Source organism: Carcharodon carcharias, chromosome 7, assembly GCF_017639515.1.
Source record: "Carcharodon carcharias isolate sCarCar2 chromosome 7, sCarCar2.pri, whole genome shotgun sequence".
NCBI lineage: Eukaryota > Metazoa > Chordata > Chondrichthyes > Lamniformes > Lamnidae > Carcharodon > Carcharodon carcharias.
This window is the reverse complement of record NC_054473.1, coordinates 60,398,281-60,424,944: the sequence shown is the minus strand read 5'-3', so window position 1 is coordinate 60,424,944 and position 26,664 is coordinate 60,398,281. Positions and strand designations below refer to the sequence as shown.

The 26,664-nt window shown below is 44.3% G+C and overlaps 1 protein-coding gene and 1 long non-coding RNA gene across 4 annotated transcripts in view; one reads left to right on the top strand and one right to left on the bottom strand.

The window, feature by feature from the left end:
* Nucleotides 1-26,664, top strand: part of LOC121280339 (contactin-4-like) — a 1,234,817-nt gene that overhangs the window by 1,115,482 nt on the left and 92,671 nt on the right. For both annotated transcript variants that reach the window (XM_041192228.1, XM_041192226.1), the window contains exon 20: nt 2,818-2,986. In XM_041192228.1, coding sequence (XP_041048162.1) covers nt 2,818-2,986 — 169 coding nt within the window. The remainder of the gene's footprint in view (nt 1-2,817; nt 2,987-26,664) is intronic.
* Nucleotides 1,129-13,959, bottom strand: LOC121280340. Of its 2 annotated transcripts, XR_005943599.1 has the most exons (3): nt 13,761-13,959; nt 4,762-4,918; nt 1,129-1,627 (listed from the first exon to the last, which is right to left on the bottom strand). It is a non-coding gene; the product is annotated as an uncharacterized LOC121280340 (long non-coding RNA). The 2 variants fall into 2 exon arrangements; XR_005943598.1 differs by lacking the exon at nt 4,762-4,918.

The window sequence follows — 26,664 nt, the reverse complement described above, 5'->3', positions numbered from 1 at the left end:
ACACACACACACACACACACACACACACACACACACACACACACACACACACACACACACCGCCCCTCCCCCCCAACCGAACATAGGATTTGATAGCAGTCGGGACTGACTGAACGCTAAAATGGTGCAATTTAAATCAATTCTGATGCTTATACAGGATTTCCAATTCGCAACCATTCAGAAAGTCTGAGCCTCTACTCTATGGTTGCGATGATGTTTCTAAAATCTTGTGTGGCTCAGAAATCTTGTCAAAAATAATGCCAAACACTTGAAAAATAGACCCATGCAATCTGATTTTTTTTTAAGATAAGGACATTCAATTGGTAAATAGCAGACTGTTTGTACAAAAAATTATCCCCTTCAAATGCATTAGTAAACGTTTGATATTCACTTTGATGTAAACCTCAGGACAGAGCACCATTGTAAGAAAAATGCATGGCTCCTTCTGAATATCCTAAACATCAGCTAAAATGTTCTCCATTCACCAGCTCCTAATTTTGTCCTTTTGCTAATTGTGAATCTAACTAGAGAAGCCAAAAAGGCTAAAAGCATATGGGAAAATATGATACCGGTGCCATTAGGGATTACTGCAGCTTGAGCTGAGGCACATTATGGGACAAAGTAAAGGGAGCTCGACCTTTGCCTTAACTTTAATGTACGTACCTGGGAACACAAGATGCTGATATTAGAGATCGGGAATGGAGTACCTTCACTTCTTTGTCGTAATGATCTCTGAAGTTGGTGAACAGAAAAATTACAAATGGCCTTTAAAAGTTGTTCTGCTATTACATTGAGATTAAAGTGCATCAGGAAATGGCTTTACCCAGAAGCAAATTTGTACAATACCTGGAAGTGCTCCAAGCTGGCATTGACTGCAAAATTTGATAAAATATTTCATTCCTCAGTGTAAACATCCTTCATCTTAGCAAACACAAAATTCACCAAGACATTTAAAACAAATGTGCACACTCCAGGAGTGGTCTTCATTGGGACATCCCCCAGGTTGAGCAACGCATACACTGATGATAGTTCATCAACCTTTATCAGTGTTGGACTGTACTACCTTCTAACCACCATCTGAATAATACGAAACCTCACAGATTTCAAAAAATAACAATCAGAAGGGTATTACCTTTATTGTTTTTAATGGTAAGGTTTTTAAAAGGAGTGTTATTCATTATGCTGCCTTGTCAAGAAAATTTGGACACCTGTTTCTTTTCCTGCTATGCAGCTTTAGAGTTCCCATCTCAGTGGGCTTTTACTTTTCACATCAGTACATTAATTTGGAGCCCACACCCTAAGCCTAGTTTAAGAGTGTTGGTGCAAAATTCTTCTTGAATTCTCCCAAGCATTTGCTGTTACTTCGATGAAGAGCTATGGTAACCCTGAAAAATAAAGCACTGATGATGGCCCAGATTTTGTGGCCAACAGCAAAGGAATGGTGCTCGCTGTTCACCTCGATGACAGTTGTCCACGATGCTTTTGTGGACTTTTGAGTGGTCACTTGCTCCAGTCCAGTGCCTGATCCAGTGTGATGCCCTCTACAGGGTTTCTGTGGCATCTGTGAGCAGAACAAGATACAGCGAGGCTCATGAAGCAGTCAGACACGCAAGGCCCAATTTTAACTCTGTAAGTGAATGGGTTTTGAGTGAATTAAAATCTTGCCTGCAGAGACTAAACTAGAAAATTTAAATGATATTCAATTTATATACAGAAAACAAAGTAAACATTGGGAAAGATAGATGGAATTAAGAAAGAGAGTTAAAATAGCCAAAAATGTAAATAAAGACTTTTTTTAAAAATCTCCAGCACCAATAAACTTCTGAAGGAATGAAACTCCACATCTGTAAAATTAAATTTTCGTGCTAGAAAGATTGTTGGACAGTAGTTATTATTTACCAAGTTGTTAAAAATTAATTTGTTCCTGAATGCACCAGGACTAACTTTTTCCAACGTCTTTAGTGGGAAACTAGTAGGTACAGCAAATTCACTTCATCACGTTGATTTCACTGTCCAGTCCGTTGGTGAGGACTGTAATAGTGCACCCTTTGGGGGAGTGTGTATCTTGGACAGCACCCTCTGGATTTTCACGTAAAAGTGAGCAATGTTAGCCTTGCTGTTATTACCTACTTAAAATCCAGGTTGTTGTTTCTGTGAACTCATTAGAGGTTTACTCAACAGCTGTGCAACCAACCTAGGAGCCATGATTGTTCTGTCACCTATCTGTGATCCTGAGTATAAAATCTGCAGTGAACTGATCATAGCACACATCCATATTAGATGACCACAAATCTCCAATTGGATTAAGACTGTGGGAGAGTCAGTTCCACGCCCTGGTTTGTACCTCAGATCTCGATATTATACAGCAATGCCCAGCACACAATGGAGACTGGTAGCCAGTATCAAATGTATATAAAAAGTGGAGAATGATGCACAGAGCTTGGTTGCCCCACACCAGAACAAGAAAACTTGGTAATATCTAAGATCACTGAAGCCCGGAACCTACAAAGCACAGGATTAAATTTTAAAAAATAATGGACCATTCAATTAATATAACAATTCACAGTTAGGGAACTAACAATGTTAGCCTACAAAGGTAAAAAGATGTCCATCAAATTTACCCAATGAGAATTCTTGAAGTACCCAATGAAATCTCATAGATCCATATGTAATATTCATATAACATTCATTATCCATCTTGTTGCAGGAGAAACAGAAAACCTGAATGATGCGTGTATCTCAATCACTTTCAGTTGCCTGATTGTTCTTTAGTTTAGCTTTATGAATAATTGTTGTGTCTGTTCCATACCTTTACAGGTTTTATACAGAAATAACAGACAGAGCAGCACAAAGGTGATAGAAACTAATAACACGTCAGTGGAGCTTCTACTTCCCGATGATGCTGACTATATCATTGAAGTGAAGACATTCAGCGATGGTGGTGACGGAATCAGTAGTGCTCAAATCAGAATTCCAAGAATGTCATGTAAGTTTGTTTTTACATTTGATACAGAAACCAATTTTTCGGTTTAGAGAACTGATTCTGTTCTATTCAAAGATGCATTTTGTTCTGGTGCAAACTGATCTGTGCTGCAGTGGTGATCATTATGTAACAATTATGTTATTTAAGAAGTTGGATTTGAGATTGTGTTATAAAACTGTCACTTGAAAAGTGAAGAGATGAATATATGCTGTCACTCCCTAATTGAAGTAAGTTTGGTCATTCTGACCCCAGTCTGTAATGTGACACCAATTGATGTTCAGTATTGAGCCTCAATCAGAGAGATAAAAGCAAAGTACTGCAGATGCTGCAGATCTGAAATAAAGGCAGAAAGTGCTGGAAAAACTCAGCCAGTCTGGTAACATCAAGTTAAATATGAAGAGTCTTTCTGTTTTTAGCTCAATCAGAGAGATTTTGGTTGGTGTTGAAAATGGAGGTGTTACATATGTTACAACTAAGACACATTGGCCTTAAAATCTCACCAATGTACACAAGTGAACAACTATAGAACTTACTGATGTTTAGTTTAAATGGATTAAACTCTCTGTTAAAATAGCAGGTGAAAGATTTTTTTCGAAGGATACATTAAAGATCAAAAAATGGATCTATGCCTGGAAACAGGTGTATGGCTGAGGTACTAAATGAGTATTTTTGCACCAGTCTTTATGAGGAAAAAGATGCTGCTAAAGTCAAAGTGAAGGAGAAGGTAATTGAGGTGCTGTATGGGCTAAAAATTTATAAAGAGGAAGTGTTAGAATGGCTGGCTGTACTTAAAGTTGATAAATCACCAGAACTGGATGGGATGCATCTGAGATGCTGAGGGAAGTCAGGGCAGAAATTGTAGAGTTACTAGCCACAATCTTTCAATCCTCTTCAGATATGGGGGTGGTACCAGCGGACTGGAGAATTACAAATGTTACACCCTTGCTCAAAACAGGGTGTAAGAGCAAATTCAGTAACCACAGGTCAGTCAGCTTAACCTCGTTGGAAAGATTTTAGAAATAACAATCCAGGACAAAATTAACCGTCACTTGGGTAAGAGTGGATTAATTAAGGAAGGCAAGGAGGGCAGATCATATTTAACTCACTTGATTACATGTTTTGATGAGATAACAGGGAGGGTTGTCAGTTTAATGCAGCCAATGTGATATACATAGATTTTCAAAAGATGTTTGATAAAGTGCCACATAATAGGCTTGCCAGCAAATTTGAGGCCCATGGAATAAAAGGGACAATGGCAATAGGGATACAAAGTTGGCTGAATGACAGGAAACAGAGAGTAGTGGTGAACAGTTATTTTTCGGAATGCAGGATGGTATACAGTGGGATTTCCCAGGGGTCAGTACTAGGACCACTGCTTTTCTTGACATGTATTAATGATCTAGATTTGGGTGTACAGGACATAATTTCAAAATTTGCAGATGACAAAAAAATTTGGAACACTGTTTCATCCTCAACTGGCATATTGTGCCCAATTCTCTGCAACACGATTTAGAAAGGATAAGATAAGAAAGCTTCAGAGAAGGTGAAGAAAGGATTTATGAGAATATTTCAAGGAATAGGGGATTTCAATCATGAGGATAGATTGGAGAAGCTGGGGCTGTTCTCCTTAGCGAAGAGAGGTTGAGAGGAGATTTTAGGTGTTCAAAATCATGAAGGTTCTAGACACAGTATATCAGGCTTGTCCAACCCGTGGTCCACGGGCCAGATTGTGGACTCCAAAGCCATTCTATGTGAGCCACCATTCAAAATTCACTTACCTAAGACAGGTAAGTGAAATTGAAGATTTCTGCAAGGAACTGCTCCTCCAATCACAAGCTGTTCCTCTCTCAGATAGGCTTTTATGTTTTTGGTTATCCAGTTTGCTTTGTCTGGTGAACGTTAGCTGCGCCCTTGATATAAACACATAAGTCGGTGCTTGAAACAATAGAGAGAGACCAATTAACTGAACAAACACTGGTAGTTTATTGGAACTAAGAAAAGAACATTAACACCATGTGTGCTTCTTCAATCATCTCCAGCTCTAGACTTACAGTTACCCAACTAACCCATGCTGTGTAGCAATTGGTAAATACAGTCACATGGTCAATTAACTACATTCTTTTAAAGGTGCATAACACTCCACTTTACCACATCCCTCCCCCTTTAAGTGAAACTACAATTGACAAGCTTCACAACGTACCAATTGTTTACATGAATAACTATCTACAAGCCAAGCCTGTCAGGAGGCTTCCTAGGACGTGTCGAGCGTTATAACTCAACAGCTTCAGCTGGTTTTTCCAAGACTCCCTTCTCAGGTTTCAACTGTCCACCAGGCTCTTTGGTAGAAGTGGTCAAGTTTGTGTCTTGAACCCTCTCAGGTCAAACAGGCCCCACCGGTACTTCCAAATTGTGTAACATTTCTTCCACATGCGGTGCAGACTCAAACACAAACGATGATGTCATTCCTTCTTGTGGGACTGTCTCTCTTTTCCGGAGATGATCCACACAATTATTCGGCAGTTTATTGGTACGTTATAGGAGAGAGGTCCTGGCACGGTACCCACTTCGCCTAATTGCCAATTGGGCCTATCTCCAAAGTTCTTCGCAAGAACTGTGTCTCCCATCGTGAAAGTTCTTTCATGATTATGACCATCATGTCTAGTCTCCTGGGTCTCTTGGCTTCTCTCCACCCTCTGCCCCTAAGTTCAGCCTGATAAGAGTTAGTTGGGTGTGGAGATGGCTCTTCATTAGTAATTCAGCTGGGGAATACCGGTGGTCATGTGTGACATCGTCTGGTATGTGAACAGGAACCGTGACAATCTGGTGCTGATGGAATCCCTGTTCAGCTTTTTCATCCCAGGCTTAAAAGTTTTGGACCGCCTGCTCAGCCAAACCATTAGAAGTTTTTGATATGAGTTATTCGGTTGAGGATTGTAAACCTGTGGAACTCCCCTTGGTAAATCACAGTCCTGTTGCCTGACACGAGCATGTCTGGCAACCCGTGCGCTGTAAAACTCTGTTGCAAATGGTCTGTGCTGGCAGCAGATGTGGGTGACCAGACTTTGTAGACATCCATCCACATGGAGCGGGCGTCTATTAGTAAAAGGAATATCCTGCCCCAGATGGCCCCCACGTAGTTGATGCGGAGGCGCACCCATGGCCGCCCCGGCCAATCCCAGGGGTGCAATGGAGTTAAGGGGTGGTAGCTTTTGTACCTGCTGGCACTGGGGACAACTTTTAACCAGGGCTTCGATGTCCGAGTCCGTCCTTGGCCACCGCAAGTAATTGCGCGTGAGCATCTTCATCCTACTAATGCCAGGGTGAGCGCTATGTAGTTCGGCCAGTAATGGCCTTTGCCCTCTTAGGGACATGATAGCCCTTGCTCCCCAGAGCAATATGCCATCCTGGCAGGTGATCTCATATCTGCAATTGAAATAGGGCTTCATGTCATTAGACTTTGGCTCTCCTGACTGTCCATTCAAGACCTGCTCCCAGACGTGAGCTAAAAGTGGATCTTGGCTTGCCCACACGGATTTCTTTGGCCTGGTCAGAGGAAGAATCCAAAAAATTAGCACGAAGGCAAGTTCCTGCGGAATTGGAACCTTCATGTTATTATCTGGCACGGGGAGGCGGCTCAGTGCATCATCATGTGCGATCTGGCTTCATGATCAGTGAATAAAAGTGTATTCGTAAGCAGCCAATATCAGTGCCCATCCCTGGATGCGAGCAGATGTGATGGGGGGTATCGCCTTATCCCCTCCAAATAATCCCAGCAGAGGCCTGTGTATGGATATAATGTGAAAATGGCGACAGTGGAGATATTGATGGAATTTCCGAACACCAAACACAACAGACGAGCCCTCCTTCTCAATATGAGAATATCGTCACTCTGCAGCACTGAGTGCGCAAAATGTATAACCAATGGCTCGTTAGGAGCCATCTGCTGTGAAAGTACAGCCCCTACTCCATAGGGGGACACGTTGCAAGTCAAAATCAATTCTTTCTTTGGGTCAAAGTGGACCAATAGGGCTGATGATCATAACGAATGCTTTACCTTCAGAAACACATCCTGGTGCAGAGCTTGCCAAATCCATTTATGGGGTTTTTCTTAAGCAATGCGTATAACAGAGCCTGTAAGATTGATAGATTTGGGAAAAATCATCCATAGTAGTTTATCATGCCTAAGAAGGCCTTTAGTTCTATAGTTTTTCTGGGTGCAGATGCCTCACAAATAGCCTTGACCTTTTTTTCTACAGGATGTAGGCCCTGCATGTCGACCTTAAGGCCCAAGTAAACTAGGTCTTTGGCTTGGAAAATGCACTTCTTTCGTTTCAAGTGTGAGAAATGTTTCAGCACCTCTTCCAAATTAGCTAAGTGTTTGTCATCAGTTCGTCCAGTAACTAAGACATCACCCAGATAAACAATGACAGGGGGCAGTCCCTGAAGCAGATTTTCCATGGTACGCTGGAAAATAGCACATCTCGATGAGACCCCAAAGGGTAGTCAAGTATATTGATATATCCTCAATGTGTACTGATGGTCATAAATTCCCTAGACCTTCTTCTAAATCTACCTGATGGTAGGCTGTTTTGAATATGTGATGCCCCCTTCCAATTTTGGATATAATTCGTCAATCTTCAGTATCAAGTGTCTATCCAGTTTGGCCACTCTGTTTACAGTTAACTTATAGTCACTGCATAAGCAAACACTTTGGCCTGGCTTCAGTACTATGGGTGCCGCCCACTCAGAAAATTGCACTGGTTGTAAGATCACAGAATCACAGTGCAGAAGAGGCCCTTCAGCCCATTGAGTCTGCACCGACACGTGAGAAACACCTGACCTACCTGCCTAATCCTATTTACCAGCACTTGGCCCATAGCCTTGAATGTTATGACGTGCCAAATGCTCATCCAGGTACTTTTTAAAGGATGTGAGGCAACCCGCCTCCACCACCCTCCCCAGCAGTGCATTCCAGACTGTCAACACCCTCTGGGTAAAAAAGTTTTTCCTCACATCCTCCCTAATCCTCCTGCCCCTCACCTTGAACTTATGTCCCCTCGTGACTGACCTTTCAACTAAGGGGAACAGCTGCTCCCTATCCACTCTGTCCATACCCCTCATAATCTTGTACACCTTGATCAGGTCGCCCCTCAGTCTTTTCTGCTCCAATGAAAACAACCCAAGTCTATCCAATCTCTCTTCATAACTTAAATGTTTCATCCCAGGCAACATCCTGGTGAATCTCCTCTGCACCCCCTCCAGTGCAATCACATCCTTCCTATAATGTGGCGACCAGAACTGCACACAGTACTCCAGCTGTGGCCTCACCAAGGTTCTATACAACTCCAACATGGCCTCCCTACTTTTGTAATCTATGCCTCGATTGCTAAAGGCAAGTATCCCATAAGCCTTTCTCACCACCCCATTAACATGCCCCTCTGCCTTCAGAGATCTATGGACACACACGCCAAGGTCCCTTTGTTCCTCAGAACTTCCTGGTGTCATGCCATTCATTGAATACTTCCTTGTTAAATTACTCCTTCCAAAGTGTATCACCTCACACTTTTCAGGGTTAAATTCCACCTGGCACTTATCTGCTCATTTGACCATCCCATCTATATCTTCCTGTAGCCCAAGACATTCAACCTCACTGTTAACCACCCGGCCAATCTTTGTGTCATCCGCAAACTTTGTAATCCTACCCCCCACATTGTCATCTATGTCGTTTATATAAATGACAAATAGTAGGGGACTGAGCACAGATCCCTGTGTTACCCTACTGGACACTGGCTTCCAGTCACTAAAGCATCCTTCTGTCATCACCCTCTGCCTCCTACAACTAAGCTAATTTTGAATCCACCTTATCAAATTACCCTGTATCACATGTGCATTTGCCTTCTTTATAAGTCTCCCATGTGGGACCTTGTTAAAGGCTTTGCTGAAATCTATATAAACTACATCAACTGCACTACCCTCATCTACACACCTGGTCACCTCCTCAAAAAATTCAATCAAATTAGTTAGGTATGACCTCCCTCTGACAAAGCCATGCTGACTATCCTTGATCAAACCTTGCCTCTCCAAGTGGAGATAGATACTCTCCTTCATAACTTTCTCCAATAGTTTCCCTACCACTGACATGAGACTCTCTGGCCTGTGGTTCCCTGGCTTACCTCTACAACCCTGAAATAGCAGATATTCAACTTTTCCAGCCTGTTTATCTTAATCTCAAACTTGTCCCATAGTGAATAAGGGACTGGTCTGGCTGTGATAAATCTGGGGGTTGCATTAGTGTCTACGTGAATTTTGGCTTGTAGCCCACGAATCCTTCCTAGCTCGTCACTGAAAATGGAAGCATACTTTTGGAATAATTCCTGTAGGTTTCTCGGTCTGATTTGAAAAATATTGGCCCATTGCAATTTAAACTTTTTGAGGCATTGCAACCAATTAAACTGGGGCCTTTGCCTCAGCTACTACTGTAAGGGGTAAATTTGCAGACTGATCCCTATACTGCACCAGGACTTCACATATCCCTTTCACTCTTATTTCTTTGCCCATCAATGCTTTTAATTTAGTGTCTGATTCTTCCAAACTTAAAGGATGGACTCCTTTATTCACATGTCGTAATGTATGTTCTCCTATGACAGATATTGATGCCCCAGTATCAACCTCAATCTTGATGGATTGTTCGTTGACTCTAATGACTACCTGGATTAGTTCAGTTCTATCCACTTTCAGGTTGTATAATGAATAGATGTCAGATTCTGTTTCCTCTGGTTCTTCAACGAGACCGATTTCGTGATTTCTACCTTTGTCTCAGCCTATCTTGACATTTTGTGACCATTGCAGTGGCAGAAAAAGCATTCGATATTTCTGAACTGTCAATTGCCTGCAGGCTGCCTGGATGTATTTCTTTCTCCCCCCCCCAGTACAGGAAGCGCATAGCACTTCCTGTCGGGCAGGCCGCAGGGCGGGCCTTAATTAGCCCGCCCACTTAAAATGGCGGCTGGCCCCTTTTCGGCCCGCCCCCGAGCCGGTGGGGCCCGCCCACCCGCCCATCAAGATCAAAGTTTTGGCCCCAGTCTCAGGATTTTCAGTCACCTTCCTCCCCACACACCAACCCGGTGAGATTAGCCAGGCATACACACTCTCACCCTCTTACACTTAAATACTCTTTCAAAAAAATAGCAATTTATTGCTTTGACACTGCTTTATTTTTGCTCAGCTCATACTGAACTCTTTTTTTAAAAATTTGTGTATATTTCCAAAATCTGTTGATCGGCCCCTTGAGTGAGAAAAAAATGGAAATGTGGCCCCTGCATCCCCCACCCCCACCCCACGCAAAAAGGTTGGACAAGCCTAGAATAAATAGAGAGAAGCTATTCTGTTCGGTGGAAGGGTTGAGAACAAAAGGACACTGATTCAAAATATAGTAATTCGCAAAAGAACCAGGGGTGACATGAGAAAACATTTTTCTATCACACAAGTGGTTAGGTGTGCTGCCCTAGAGTCTGTGGGGAGGCTGATTAAAAGGAAATGGAATAAACAACTGAAGATCAAAAATTTGCAAGGTTATGGAAAAAGTCAGGGGAGTGAACCAAACTGAATCGCTCTTGTAGAGAGCTGCACTCGATGGGCCAAGTAGCCAGCTTCATTACTGTAACCATTCTATGAATCTAAATACAATTGGTTTTATATTGAGTTTGAGGTTTTTGATTCACCACACCTTCTGAATACACTTTTGTTCCAGTCTTGCCACAGTTACACTCAACCATAAATGGGCCAATGTGGCTTATTATGGGACTAAATGTAAATGGGGTATAAGAAGGAATTAGATGTAATTAATCAAATAATTAAGGATATCAGCTAAACTAAATCTAAACTGTCATTATTAAACACTTTCTAAGTCTTTCTTAATGGTGTCATTTTGTCTGACAGTATGAGGTCAGGTCGAGTGTAACTGTGTATGTCCCTGGGGCTCCATACTAAATTATCTCATTTTTTCTTATCTATATTAATGACTTACCATCTGTGTACAGTTGAATTCATTTGGGCAATGCTATTCTACTCTTCAACGGAATTGATAACAAGGCTAAGCAGATTATATAACTTAAACAATTGTTGCACAACTACAGATCATATGAAAGTGACATCCCCAAATAAGATAAACCAAGAGATTTTTTCGTTGCACACAAGCTGGTAGACTGTCATGCCAAAAGTTAATTCTTTTTGAATACTTTATATTCTTTCTCAAGATGTAGGCATTACTAGCAAAGCCAGCATTGTTGCTCATCCTAAATTGCCCTGTGAAGGTGTTGGTGACTCATCTTCTGGAAGCACTGTCAGTTTGGTAGTAGCCTAACATCTTCAGGTGATAGGTGGGTCAGAGTCCCACAATAGGCCTGGCTGGGTAAGGATGGCAGGCTTCTTTTCCGAAGGGACATTAGTAATTGACATTTATAACAATTCAGCTCACCTCTTTCTTAGGCAGTCCCCCGAGATCGAGGATCTCACTTGCTTCCCTTACGGCTTGATGGGTTCTGAGATAGCTGATAAGTCCAGTGCCCAATCTGCAGATTCTGCCACATGCAGGGCAGGTTGTGCTTTGAGGGTCAGGTAGATGAGTTGTTGGGAAGTTTGTGCGCTCTCTCTGATGCCTCAACTTTGCCTTTGCATGGTTCCAACAAAACCATTCAATGTATAGACTCGAAACATTAACTATGTTCCTCTCTGCAGATGCTGTCAGACCTGCTGAGTTTTTCCAAGTATTTTTGTTTTTGTTTTGGATTTCCAGCATCCGCAGTTTTTTGCTTTTATCATTCAATGTGTTCATTGCCTTCCTGAATGAACCTTCTTCATTTTAGTCAGTCACAAGCAAGAAACTCCATGAGTTGGTGGGGATGTTTGACCTCTTCAAGGATGCTTTGAGGACATCCCAAAAGCATTTTCCTTGTCCTCCTAGGAGTCGCCTGCCACAACCGAGTTCCGCAGTTATTTCGGTGTCTGGTGTTAAGTGTACGAATGACATGTCATGCGCAATGGAGCTGGTTTGAGTGATTAGTGCCTCGATGGCAAGCAAGTTGACTTGGGAGAAGATGCTGCTATTAGACTATCTTTCTTGCCATCAGATTTGGAGAATCCTGTGAAAGCACGGCTGGTGGTATTTCTCCAAGGCTTTGAGGTTCCTTCTGTACGTTGTCCAAGTCACTGCATGCAGGAGCATGGAGATTACTGCTGAGCCATAAACCATGACCTTGTCTCAGGTTTGAGATCCTGGTCCTCAACTACTTTTTTCTTCAGTTGGCCAAACGCTGAGCTGGCCCATTGCAGGTGATGATAAATTTTGTCATCTATGTCTGCCTATCTCAGTGAAGATTGGGAAGATTTGGGGTCAAACAAGGCTGTGTCATTGCACCAACTCTCTTCATCTTCCTTGCTGCAATACTGCACCTCACTCCACAGGCAATGCCAAGTGTGCGAAGAATTACACTAACAAACAATTTAAGATTATCAGCCTGGCTTGTAATGTGGCTCACCTACGTTTCAAGAAGTTACATATATTCCGATACAAGGACTTGTCCTCTACAGGCAAATGGAATCTGTCTAGGCATTGTGCCTTTTTTGGATTAAAAAGCATGGGGGTCAATAGTTCCCTGGTGCATTCTCCATGGCAATGCCTCAACCAATCAAAGCATACACCAACCAGTTATCACCCTTTTCTCATGCAGTAAAATTGGTGCTCACTTTGAAATTTGGAATTCTTGTCTGTCCTGATGAGTGCAATACAAAAAACTTTAACAGCTGGTCAAGTAACATAACCATTGCACTACTGCACCCCATTGAATAGCTGAGCAAAATTTTTAGTCATGTCCTTCAACTAGCTCCAAGACAAGAAGCCAAATGGTAACTAATATTATTTTGAAATGGTTTGCGATATTTATTAAATTACATTAATTAATTAATGTTCAGTAGATTTGGCTGATCAAACTCAGATCCAGACCAGATGTAAAAGCTAAATGTATAAGTAATTTGCATGTCTAATATTTATGCAGTACAAAAATATAATCAGGTATAATCAAAAATATAATCATAACTCTTCTACTTATCTTAAAAATAAACTGTACATAAATATTCTGTTAAAATGACCAATGTCATAAAGCAAATTAAGTTGCAGCTTCATTTAATAAAACTAAGAAAACTATATAATTGGATTTTCTTTTGCTTTTACGCCGACTCTACCTTATCCACTTGAAAGGAATTATTAGGCCAGGTCTTCTGCTTCCAATATCAGCAAATGTATTGTGGGCCACAAGGGGACCACAAGGGGACCACAAGCTCCAGGAACCGACTTACACTGGAAGCTGGAACTTGCTGTTATTGAGAAATGGCTCCATGGGAGCCCACATTGGTGATTTCACTGGGACCTATCAGCATACAAACTTGGGCTGTTTGCCCAGTACTTAAATTTAGGGCTGCTCATAGCAGGAATGCAGCCTTTTAAATGAGGAGTGTCAAAGCACTTCCACATCCCGGACACCACTCACCTCCTGCCCCTCACCCCGGCATTGCTTAACCCTTCCCCTGCCCTCTGCACCCCGAGCGCTTCTCCAAAATCGGTGGGACCGAGGAGCCAGGACAAGAGAGATGGTGGCAAGCAGAGCCAGGTGGTAGGGGGTAGAGGTGGGGAGATGGTCTAGAATTAAAAGTTGAAAGAAGAAATGCTTGTAAACACTTAAAATGCTCAAAGCACCTGTAAACTTATAAACGTAGCACCTACCACAACTGCTGGGCCTCAAGGGGCATACTTTCCTCCAGTGACCTCAAAGGAGGCGTGGCTTTGCAGCATCTGCACGCACCACTAGCCCTCTGGAGCATTTTCAACAATTACCTCGTGCTGCAACCAGGAGAGGAAGTTCCGGCTGCTCCAACCTAAAAAGGTACACTGTGTATCCTGCCAACGCGATATGGCCGTGCAAGATGGCCACCAATACCTGTCTGTGTGCATGCACTGGTCCACGCATGCGCAGAAATTTGTTGATGTGCACACAACAGTTTACCCAGCATATAAAAACAAAAAAACTGCGGATGCTGGAGATCCAAAACAAAAACAGAATTACCTGGAAAAACTCAGCAGGTCTGGCAGCATCGGCGGAGAAGAAAAGAGTTGACGTTTCGAGTCCTCATGACCCTTCGACAGAACTGTCGAAGGGTCATGAGGACTCGAAACGTCAACTCTTTTCTTCTCCGTCGATGCTGCCAGACCTGCTGAGTTTTTCCAGGTAATTCTGTTTTTGTTTACCCAGCACATCGCCAACTCATTTTGCTTTCAGTTATTGCAACACGATCTTAGTTTGTGGACTCCATAGATCCCACACATCATTTAGTCAGCTGGTTGCTCAGAATATCTAGCGCTCAAGCATTTATTGATACTCGGGGAAAGTGTTACAGTATTCTACGAGCAGCAACAGGGGCAATCAAGAATCTTCATCTCACTTTAATAATTCCTGTCATCTCGCAATTGCTAAGCGTTGTGAATGTATGATGCTAAATATTCAGTGATCCGAAAGATTTAGTCAAGACAGGAAAGAAAACTTGCAATGTTGTACTGAGCTCACTAATTATAGCAGTTTAGCAAAGGGGCAGAATCCTGCGTTAAAACGTCTGTGCATTTTGTCACATTCTCAAATATCTTCAGTTCAAGTACAATCAATTAATTAATGACATTGCAGAAATTAATATGATTTTGCATAGTTCTGACAGCCACTTTATTTTGATGCATGGTACATAGTTCTTGAAAGTAAATAAGCCGGGTTCATGTCGCACATTGCCCCCTATAAAGATGGCAACTACGCATACAATTGTGCATGCATGGCATCAGCAACAAACACAGTTCAAAAAGATAACAGCCACTTTCAAACACCAGTCAGCGGCATACACCTCGGCTTCGCTGTTGACCAGAAGGCCTGGGCCATTGTTTCTTTGAGGAGGAATTATACAAAATAAAATATAAATATTTTAAAGTTCATTTTTTTTATTGAGTTTAAACATGCAGCTGGGAATTGCTGAACAGAACAAACACAACGCTGCTGTGTAATAGTAGCAATAAATTAGCTAAATGTAAGTTTAGCTTTAGAGGAATGTTCAGTTCAATTTTTAGCCTCACAGCAATGGAATTTCTGAGGTGATTGAAATAAATTTTTCTCTTACGCAGCTGACCAGTTGTCTTGTGACCCATTTACACACGCACCCACACTAAACTGCCATGGTTAGCTCAGGATGTTAGTGATGCCCAATTGAATTGATTTTCTGATCGTGTGAACAGGGATACAATAGGTTTTGCTCAAGATTTTCTTGATCATATGGCAGTATTCGTTTTGCAGTATACACGGCCTGAAATGCTGTTGTGTCACTTGTGATGCCATGTCTTGCACATCGCATCATGGGGTAAATTTTCAATCAGTTGAGTGAAAATCAGACAGGTACCAGGCAGTCAGTACCATCCAAACTTGGAAGTCGAAAATTGCTGTCCATGTGCCATTATCATTGTGGTATTGGAGCCGTGTGCAAATAAAGAAACTGGAGTTATCAACAACTTACAACATAACAGGAAATTCTGAAAGAAATGCTGGAATTATATTTCCATGCCGGGGTGGATGGGCAGGGTCAGGCTGTGAAATAGTGCGAGATGACGACAGGAGAGTTTCCTGACATCATCGCGCACACACGTGATACCTCACTCGGTGGGTGCATGCAGCAGTTGGAAACACGACCGCCAACAATTAAGCAGGCAATTAAGCACATTAAGGAGGCAATTGAAAGTGATTTTTCATGACCTGTCCACTTTTATGGTTGGCGGATGGGCCAGTCAACCAGGCGGCCTTTATATTTTTGCTCAAACTTCAATACAGGGTGGGATGAAATCTCCGTGAGCAAACAAAAATGAAAAGAGATATCTGGGGACTGTTTTTTATGAGGTATGCTTTCAGATGCTTGATTGTGCTGCATGGACATATTTTGCAGCATTTTTGTTGTTTTGTTTATTCTGTGGAGATCTGCAGCTCCCTGGGGCAGCTCCCTGCCTTCAGGGAGCTCACTGGAAGCACTCACCAGCATCCGTGGTGACATTGCCGTCCACCCTCTTTCCACCCACTGGCAGTGCTGAGCATTTCTCAACACGCATTTCACTCTGGCTGGCCATTAATTGGTGAGCCAGCGTGAAATCACGGTCGGGGACCTGTTTCCCAGCCAATCCCAGGCCCGCCGATTGCGCGTGCTCAACAAGCAAAAATTTCAGGCCCATGTCTGATTATCAGCAATTTTAACATAGAACTATTTATTGCCAATTAATATATGAAAGGTCAGTACAATTTTTCACAAAAGTTTGTTTTAAATGCAATCTAAATAATCCAAAATATTCTCTATTTTCCTGTAACATCATGTTTGTACATACTTGAACACTGCATGTACTTCCTCAGCATACATTAATATCATGAGAGATTCAGACAGCAAAGGAAGGGCTGGGTGAACAGTCCAGTATATGATGGACATGTTTATTTTTTCAAAGAAAAAATGATCTTGGAATTGAGTCAAAAATCTTCACGGTGTGATGGAATAACAAAAATGCACTGTCTGTATTATCTTGCCAAACTCAGGCTGAGCCAGACAGCTAACAGGCTTGATCTCATCCTTAAGCCATTCATCCTGCCTTCAGTTTACCGCAATAGTAAATATGCTCGACTGACCCTGAGATGAAAATTAAAAATCCAGGCTGATCAATGTATTCTTAATGCACTCCACCTTAGGTGAGCTTATATTCTTGGTTGATTAATGCTTCTTCTGAGGCAGCTGTGCACAGATCAGAGGTTGACAGATGACAGGCAAGGGCGAGTTACTTCAAGGCAAGCAAAACTCAGTTTCCAGTCATACTGTGCAATGTTTCTCGATGGACAATAAAACTGTGGGCAGAATTTTCTGCCTGTCGGGCAGGCAGGCCCAACCCAATCTCTGGCAGGCGGGGAGCTGACGCCCGCCGGAGAAGCGAGCCACACCGCCATTTTACATGGATGGGCCAACTAAGGCCTGCCCAGCTTGACGTCTGGCAGGAAGTACTCTGCACTTCCTGTGCGGGCGGGGGGATTCCCCAAAAACTAAAGTGTGCTCTTTCGCGCATGCACACGAAAAAGCACACATCTCCCTGAGGCAAAGTGCAGTCTCAGGGAGATCGCCTGGAGTTTGAGAACTATTAAAAATGGAAAAAAAAACCCTTACATGTCTCCCTCATGTGACAATGTCACATGAGATGGGATATTTCCATAATTTACACAATAACTTTATTAAAATTTTTATAACCTTTCATGAAACCCCATCCCGCCGGTGGATGAGTGTTTCATGTTTTCTCTATTTGCCGTCAGGGCTCCTGGCCAACCTGCCAACCTTAAGGTTGGACAGGCAGGTCCTTTAATTGTTTAAATGATCCTGTCAATGGCCTCAATTGGCCGTTGACATGTCGGCGGGCGCGCAGCTGATTTTGCTGCACCCCTGCCTTCCTGAAAATTTAAATGGGGCGGGATGACGTCTGGAGTTCCGCCCTACGTCATCCCCCGTCATTTTACGTGTCGGCGAGCGGGCCCTGCCCCCTGCTCGCTGACTGCAAAATTCTGCCCTGTGAAAATTGAGTCAACATTAATTTAAATCTAGTGGCCAAACTATACTTCGTGAGGTCCACTTATAATGCTGTCAATGTGAATCTAAGTATCCTTAAGCTATTGTATTTATGGTCCTTGTGGAATGGATCTTATCCACCGTATTGTGAAATTGTTTGAAGTATGTTATAGCTCAGCTTGTGCCACCTGAAATGGAGGTGGAATTTTAGCTTTCCAAAAATACGGTTAAGGAGTAAACTTGGCACCCTACTAACATTCTGTACAGTGGTGTAACACAGGGCAGCTGAAATACCACCTGTTTCAGGCAGTGCTGTCCTTAATATGCAAATCAAGATCTTTTAATGGACATAAGACCCAATTGCTAATTTTGGCTAAGATTGGTCGGAATCCACAACATTAACTCTCTGTGCGTTTTCACTGACAATGGAGTTGATGCAGCCCCAGAAAGTTCTTTTCAAAATAATCTTTTGGGGCAGCAGGAGTTCTTCTTCAGATAGCACCATTATAATCTGGGCCACTGTTGTTCTGCATTCTCCCTCCCCACTCCACGACCATCCCTTCCTGGACCTCACTGCTGACCAGATCGGCCCAAAATATAGATTAAAGGAGGTTCATTTCATCTTGGAAATTCCTACATTCCTATTGTTCTTAGGCATTGAAAACAATATAAAGTCAGAAATTTCCAACTGGAATGTAATTTGCCATCAGAGAAACTTGATATTACTCATACTGTATGTTAGTAACTGATGTTACTCATATCTTCATTTAATGCCTGAATTCATTACATTTTGTCAATTGTCCAAAAGTAATTGCAATTAATTTTGTCAAAGGAGCTTAAGCAACGTTGTCTTATGACGTGATCATTATTTCACTTGGTTAGCTTTAACTGAGAAAGCCCAAAGGAACTTGTTCTGCAGAGGAAGAGTGCAGAATCTAAACAAAGGCAGAATTGATTTCCCTCCACTGTAGCGAAATTCGAGGCGGTATATTTAATCAGATGGGAGGTTGGCGGGTGGAGACCCCACCCCATTCCCACCTCTGTCCCAATTAAGCCTGCGGCAGGAAGGTCCGTGGACGACCTTCCTGCCCTGCTGCAATTGAGGTCCCTAAGTAGGTGGTCATCCTGCCACTGCTGGAACTCACCCAGCAAGGCAGGCAAGGGACGTGCTATGCAGGGAGCTGGTAAAGCAAACGCTATCCCTATTGGGGTTGCTTGCAGTCTCCCATGGGTGGGAGCAAGGTCCTAATCAGGAAGAACAGTATGCTCAGAGCCACCTTGCTGGCAACCCCCACCCCACAACCCCCCTCCCATCATCACTCGCTTGTACCTGGGACTCTCAGTGATCCTAGGCCTCGGGTGGGTGTTGTGCCAGCAGCAGCCACTGCCACCCTGTGGCGCTGTCAAACAATGTCTAGCTGTTGGCCTCTGATTGGACTTCTGTGCCCAGGGTCCTTGATCCTGGTGTAGGCCCACCACTACCCAATAAGTGCCTGATTGGCACTTAATTCAGCAGACCTTCCAAAATGTGGCGACGCAGGTCTCCTGCCGGCTCTCCACCTGCCGACTTTTTGTTTATTCATTCACAGGATGTGGGTGTCACTGGCTGGGCCAGCATTTATTGCCCATCCCTAGTTGCCCTTGAGAAGGTAGTGGTGAACTGCCTCCTTGAACCGCTGCAGTCCTTCTGGTGTAGGTACACCCACAGTACTGTTAGGAAGGGAGTTCCAGGATTTTGACCCAGCAACCGTGAAGGAACAGCAATATATTTCCAAGTCAGGATGGTGAGTGACTTGGAGAGGAACTTCCAGGTGGTGGTGTTCACATCTATCTGCTGCCCTTGTCCTTCTAGATGGTAGTGGTCACGGGTTTGGAAGGTACTGTCTAAGGAGCTTTGGTGAGTTTCTGCAATGCATCTTATGGTACACACTGCTGCTACTGTGTGTCATTGGGCTCCATTAAATACCACCCAAAGTGTGTGATCTCTTATGAGCCAAGTAATCTCTTTGGACAAGCATTCAGAATGAAATGAAAGCAAATCAAACCACTACATTACCGCAATTAATACATTCCTATTTTGAAAAACTGGTCCCATGCAGACCAAACACTTTAGGCCAGCTGGGGATTTTTTTTTTAAACTTTTTTTTCCCTCTCGAGATTCTCAGGAATCTTTAGCTGATATAGAAATCACCTTTGCGAACATCTCTATCTCTGACAGAAGGAATTTGCTCATGATGTTATCTTGCATGAATACCTCACCAACAATAATCAGATCACTTTGTTACAGTCGATGACAATTTTACAAATGCAGGATTTTTCCAAAAGAAATGTTGCTGTCTAGTTGGTCATTACTATGTGTCACCTCTCAAATTTTAATCTTTCAATAAGTGTAGGCTAGACTTAGCTGGTGACTATGCTATCATTTTCTTACTGTACAGCTGTTAGGTATACAGTGGTTATTTTAGCAACTGCTATGAGGAATTTTTAGATTTAAATATATTTTTAAAAATGCGGTAACCAGAAGTAGTAGGATCAGTGTAAAGGACGTCAAGAAGGAGACCCAGATCGGTTTGCTGGAGAAATGTTACAGAAAAGATAAGCTTGTACTAGTTTGACAATGCAAGTGCTTACCAAAGTTACTGAACAAAACTTACAAATCAATGTTAGTGTACTGACTGATTATAAAAGCATCTAAATATTCAAATAGAATGAAACAATATGTATAGTAAGCTTAGTAGCTACTATTTCATATAAAAACTTCTTATATCTTATGGGTTGGGAATTTAACAATTCCTTTCTAAAACCTATTCCCACTTTATATTGTCCTTCCCTTTTATTGTGTTTTTTTTACTTTCACTGATTGTCTTGCTCCCCTCAATTTTCAGTTACTTTTTTCAACTTTGTTCTTCTGATCCTTCTGCTCAGTTTGTTTCCTCCCCCCTTGTGTTTGATTTTTCTGCTACTTTTCATCAACATCAATACTATTTACTTCAGATTTACTAAGTACTCCCTTTCTTGGTGTTGATTGGTTTGATTGGCTACTGACAGCGTGATAGATTGACAAACTACTTGGACTAAATTCCAAAAAGCTTTAATGCAGCACCCCAACAACGCCATGCAACTTTCTTCAGATTCTTCAATCTACATTTAGCTAACATGATTTGCAGAAAAACATTGTGGGTTTTAAAAACATGCAGGTTACTGCAATGTTTGCAATGTTAGTATCCTTGGAGGAATATCTGGATGAAATAGTAGAGACAACATCAAAGATGTGTAGTTGGAGAGAGCTCTGGCTCTGGTTAATGTCAGAGGGTATGGACACTGACCTGTCATGTAGAAGTCAGTCCTGCTAAAAGGGAAATGACTGATGATTTCAAGACCATTAAATTTTGACCATCCTTTCTGAGTCAAACAAAGGATCTTGTGATTGATAGCAATATAACTTACTCAATCAGAATTAAAAACTTCAGTACAAGCCCTAAAGCACACTCAATTGATAAGAACCAAGCACCTCCAAATAGATGAGCTTTTATAAACTAATGCTTAGCAACGAACTTGTTAATAGTTATTTACAAGGTTTGTTAAATTAACAGATTTGTTGAAAACAGATATTTTGGGATCACCTAATATCTTATTTTTTTTTAAAGAACATTTTGAGAAACACTGTGGTTATAAGAGCAGGTCAGAGGCTGGGAGTTCTGCATCAAGTAACCCACCTCCTGATCCCCCAAAGCCTATCCACCATCTACAAGACATAAGTTAGGAGTGTGAAGGAATAGCCTTCACTTTTAGCCTGGTTGAGTTGCGGCTCCAGCAACATTCAAGAAGCTCAACATCATCCAGGACAAAACAGCCTAATTGATTTTGGTGTAGATATCCAGGAAAAACAATGAAAAGTTAGCTGATAGTTGGCTGGGTCTCTGGTCATGACAAATAGATTCATAGATTCCCTCTAGAGGCACAGCATGATTTTGGCTTTCTAATCACTGCAAGTTCCAGTGTTAAAAATCCACTGAAAGCCTGTGAGCAAGTTTAAGTGCGATCAATAACTAACTCCCTTTATTCACTGCTGACTGCAAACTCTGGACCATAATATCCGTAATACCATTTACCTACCACTTTATAAAGCTTCCTTATGTTATAGGTAGCTTCGGTCTTCCCTCCCAAAAACCACGTCTTCCTAGTTATATAGCAAACTGTTGCTTTTCTTTCCTTTCTGCTTTTTGCCTCCATAATGAAATTTGCACTTGTTGCTGAAACTCTGGTCATTGTTGTAGTTCTGCTCAGGGGCGGTTTTCCACCCACCAACCCCGGCACCTCCCCACCCCCCACTGGCCCCCCACCCCCTCCATTCAGGGATAGATCTGGGCAAGATCCCAACTCACCCAAGAATTATAACCTTCACAACCTCATAGGCTTCACTGGAACCCTGGCCAGCTGGGAGCTGGTGCATGTCTTGCTGAGATCCATAAAAAAAGGGAGGAATTACCTTCCTGAAGAAACCTGGTTGGTTGATCTGGAGCAGAAGAACCAAAGAATACATGTTTCTTTAGAGTCTACTCTCCACTGGAAGATCAAAATGAACTCATGAACTGTACTGAGGGTGGAATTTTCCAAGATTTGCACTAAGTCTGGTAGCGGACAGGTAAAACCTGCCGGCCGCGATGGCGGGTATTCATGTTGTATCGTCCCAAGCCCGCCTCATTATGTATGCATTCCCGGTAAACACACTATTTCCATGGCGGATGGGCTCTCATTCGCCTCCCTGTCATCACCCCAGCTGCCATGTTTAAAAGGCAGCCGCCAGCACATCACTCATCGCCACCAGCTCACCACCACAGCCCAGGAGACTTTACCAGCAAAGGAAAAAAGACCGTAACCCCCATTTCAACAATGGGTCCCTCAAGTGACAGCTGGATGCCGTGGAGGCCCGCTGGGATGTCCTGTACTCTCACTCTTGCCACAGGATGAGCAGCAACCTGACCGATCCAGCTTGGGAGATGGTGGCAGCAGCAGTCAGTGCCAATGCCCTTCAGAAGAGGACAGCCATCCAGTGCCACAAGAAGATGAATGATCTCCCTGTTCTGCCAGGGTAAGTCACTCTTTTCATCACTCTCAACTCACACACTCACAAACCCATCATAAATCCACAGGGCCCTCACTCAGTGCCAGTGCAAGGGACATTACCATTCACTCACACACTTTCATTGTCCTCAGCCCATCCATGGGACCACTCAGGCATACTTATCATCTGGCCCGGCAGGAGTCCTGTTTATACTTTCTCCATCTCTAACCATGCAGGACAAGCTGGCACCCAACAAGAGAGAGAGGTCGCAGACTGGTGGCATAATTCCTGAAATCAAGGTCCTCACGGACTTCGAAAACAGAGCCATCCAGCTGGCCAGCGATGACCGGTACCGGTCCTGTACTGATGGTGAGGTTGGTGCTGCTCTACCAAGTGAGGATCCAGCAGTGCAACATCCATCAGGCAACAATGCTGTGAGTGATGTGTCCTGTTTCATAGCTTACTGCCATGAACTAATTATCTCCCCTTGATTTTGCAGGCCAAACAACCGACAAAGTCCATGACCCAGAGCCTCCAATCAAGCCCCAAAGAAACCTCTGAAGAGGAATCTGAAGGCACCCTCCTCAAAGTTCCGTCACAGCGCTCACTCACCCCCTCCATCAGCACAGAGACACACAGCTTGGTGGGACCTAGCTTTAGAATAGACATGGGATCACAATCTAGTGAGCACAATGCAAAGTCCGATCCACAGCAGGTGGCAGCAGGGACTTCCCAGGTCCGAGTCAGGTGACGAGCCTCTGGACTCGGTCATGTCACAGTTGCTGGAGCTGCAAAGGCAAGCTCGGGAACATCAGGAAGGGATGTCCGCTGCACTCCTCAGATTGCAAGGCACAATGGAGGACTCTGTCCACCTTCAGGCTGAGGTGATAGTGCCGGCATGCCAATGCACCGAGGTCAACACTGGTGGGATGGCGGCCACCATGGGACCTTGGTCCAGGACATTACTCCTGTATTGCTGCGCGGACTTAACTCCATCGCAGCTGCCATAGTTGGCCTACAACAGTGTGTATGTGAGAGTGGTGCAGGGCAGCTCCATCTCATTCCAGCTTCCCCTTCCTCTCAAGGAGTCAGCCAGTGGCCCTCAGGCACCCATAGGGAGGAGGATCAGCAGATGCACAATCCGGGCCTATCCACCTGGGAGACTCCAGGAGTGACCAGCCCATTCGAATCCTATCTTCCTGTCACCTCTGCAGATCCAGCTTCACAGACTGAGGAGGGTGTCACTGTCATACAGCAGGACCCCAAAGCAGGCCAGGGCCCTCCAAGTCTTGGCCCTCCAGAGGATGCCCACCAAAGTCATTGCATACAGGGCGTCACAGTCAGCAGGCTGCCTCCACCTCCGCTGTGGATGTCCGGGGAGCACCAAGATGTCGCGGCAGGGTTAGGCAAGTTAAGGAGTATTAGTTGCTCAGCCTGTGCACGGGTATTAATCACTTGTACACACTGTCCACTATTGTCAATAAACTCTCAAAATGTCACCCTGCCTATGGCTCCTTGTCCTGATGAGCAGTGTTTGTGTCACTGAGATATGAAACCTTTCTGCACAAGATTAGGGCAGGTGTCTCTTCCCTGTGCTCTGTGCAGCCTTCAGACCCAAGTGATGGTCCAGCCTCACACTCCCTAGACACATTACTGATGCCTGCACCTCTACGGCGCTTGTAATTGTTGCCAGAATGTAGTGGGCAGGTGCCACAGAATTCTCTCATACTCTCTGTGTGCACTCAGCACCTTTAAGGAGGGTCTGGCCCCCATCACACCAGCATCTGTGACCACTAATGCTGTGTTCCAGTTCCTGAAGGACTCAGGTGCTGAAGGTGGACAAAGCATCAAATGCTTCTAACGTTTCATGGCTGCGTCACTATGGTACGTCCTTGATCACAGAGCACAGGCGAGCTGCCCTCAGCCAGACAGGAGGCAGACATTCTCAGGCTATGTGAAGATCTATAGGGTGTCCTCAATGCATATTGTCATCATCCCCCTCTGATTGAGTGACTATTAGGGTTTCTCCATGACAGGAGCATTCTCACAGAGGATATTGGTGCTGCCATAAGCCAGACTGAAGTCAAACGTTCACAACTGCAATGTGAGGATCTATGGGGTCACCTCACTGTATGTCGTCATCATCCTCCACAAATCTGGCAACCATGAATGCCTCCCGAGTGCGCCTGCCTTGTCTAGCCAGTGTGAGAGCCTCATCCCCATCATCATCGCCTCCGAGGACCCCCTCACCCTCATCCCCGTCAATGTCCTCCTCATTGGAGGAGATGTGCAGCTCCTCCATCTCCTCCTCAGACAGCCCGTCTCCCCGTTAGATAGCGAGGTTGTAAAGGGCGCAGCAGATGACACCGATGTATGACACCCTCTGCGAACTGTACTGCAGGGCTCCACCAGACCGGTCCAGGCACTGGAACAGCATCTTCAGCATCCTGATGGTCTACTCCACTAAGTTGCAAGCTGCTGCATGAGCCTCATTATAGCGTCACTGTGCTGCAGTCTGAGGCCATTGCACAGTTGTCATCAGCCATGGCCTTTGCGGGTAGCCCTTATCCCCGAGAAACCAACTCTGCAGCTTTTGTGGACCCTGGAAGATCTGTGGCCAACTCAGGATGTAGGCATCATGCACACTCCCTGGAAACCATGCGCACACCTGCAGAATGTGTTTTAGTGATTGCACACCAGCTGCATGTTCAGTGCGTGGAAGCCCTTGCAGTTGATGTGGTCCACCGTGTGCAGCGATGGAGACCTGAGCACCACATGGGTGCAGTCGATCGCACCCTGCACCTGTGGGAATCCCAAGATCTGGGCGAATCTAATGGCCCTTGCACCCTGGCTGTCCCGGCCCCAGGCGAAATGCACCAAGTTGTGTGCCCTCGAGAAGATGGCTTCCGTGACCTAATGAATGCATTTCTGGATGGTGGCTTGTGATATCCCACAGAGGTCACCTGTGGAGCCCTGAAAGGAGCCACTGGCATAGAAATTGAGCGCCGCAGTCACTTTTACAGCCACTGGCAGTGGATGCCCCAATGCCCCCTAGGTGCCAAGTCCTGCAGTAAGTGGCAGATGTGAGCGACCAAGTCCCTAGACATGGGCCGTCGTTGGCAACACTGGTTCTCGGTCATCTGTAGGAATGGCAAGCGGCGTCTGTAGACCCTGGGTGTCGCTAGGTATTGACCAGCCACGGCTCGCTGTTGCTCCTGGGCAGCGTGTGCAGGAGCCCCAGGAGGTCCTTCATTCTGAGGTTGCTGCTCCTGCCTTTGCGCAGCCAGGAGCCATAGTCGCTGTCTCCTCTGTCTTCTATGGTCTTTGTAGGCCATCAGGCATACAGCTAGGTCACCAGGATCCATGGTCCTGACGTGGTCCTCCTGCAGCATGAAAGAGAGAGACGTGGTTATTATGGCTGTACTTAGCTCCTTTCCTGGCCCTGTGTGACTGCCCCTTAATGCTTCCCGGAGAGTGTTGATCACCCCTTGGATGGCCACAGATGAGTACGCTGCATGGCTGCCCTGTCAACCTGCGACATGGGGGTCACTGGTCCAAAACGGGATGCTGAGATTGTAAGGGGCTGTGAACACCTCCAGCAGTGATTGCTACATGGCCAGCATTGGTGAGGAGATTGTACAACATGTCCAGTCCAGTAAAGTGGTCGTGGACTTGCAGTGTGTCCTGGGGGGCAGGGGTGTAGGGGGGCAGTGGGGGTAAGGTCTGGAGTGCTTGGTAGCCATTTGGTGCCTCCGTATTGCTTGCATGGACGGGCAGGCTAGGAGCCCGACCCCAGTCATATCACTGTGGTTGCATCTGAACTGTCTCAGTTATAGAGGAATGGTCAGGTGTCCCTACTCCGTGGCCACTTCCCTTGCTTACCCCACCTCAATTTCTTCGTGACCCTGGTGAGTTGTGGAAATGCTGCTCACTCACCTCACTTCCCCCAAAGTGA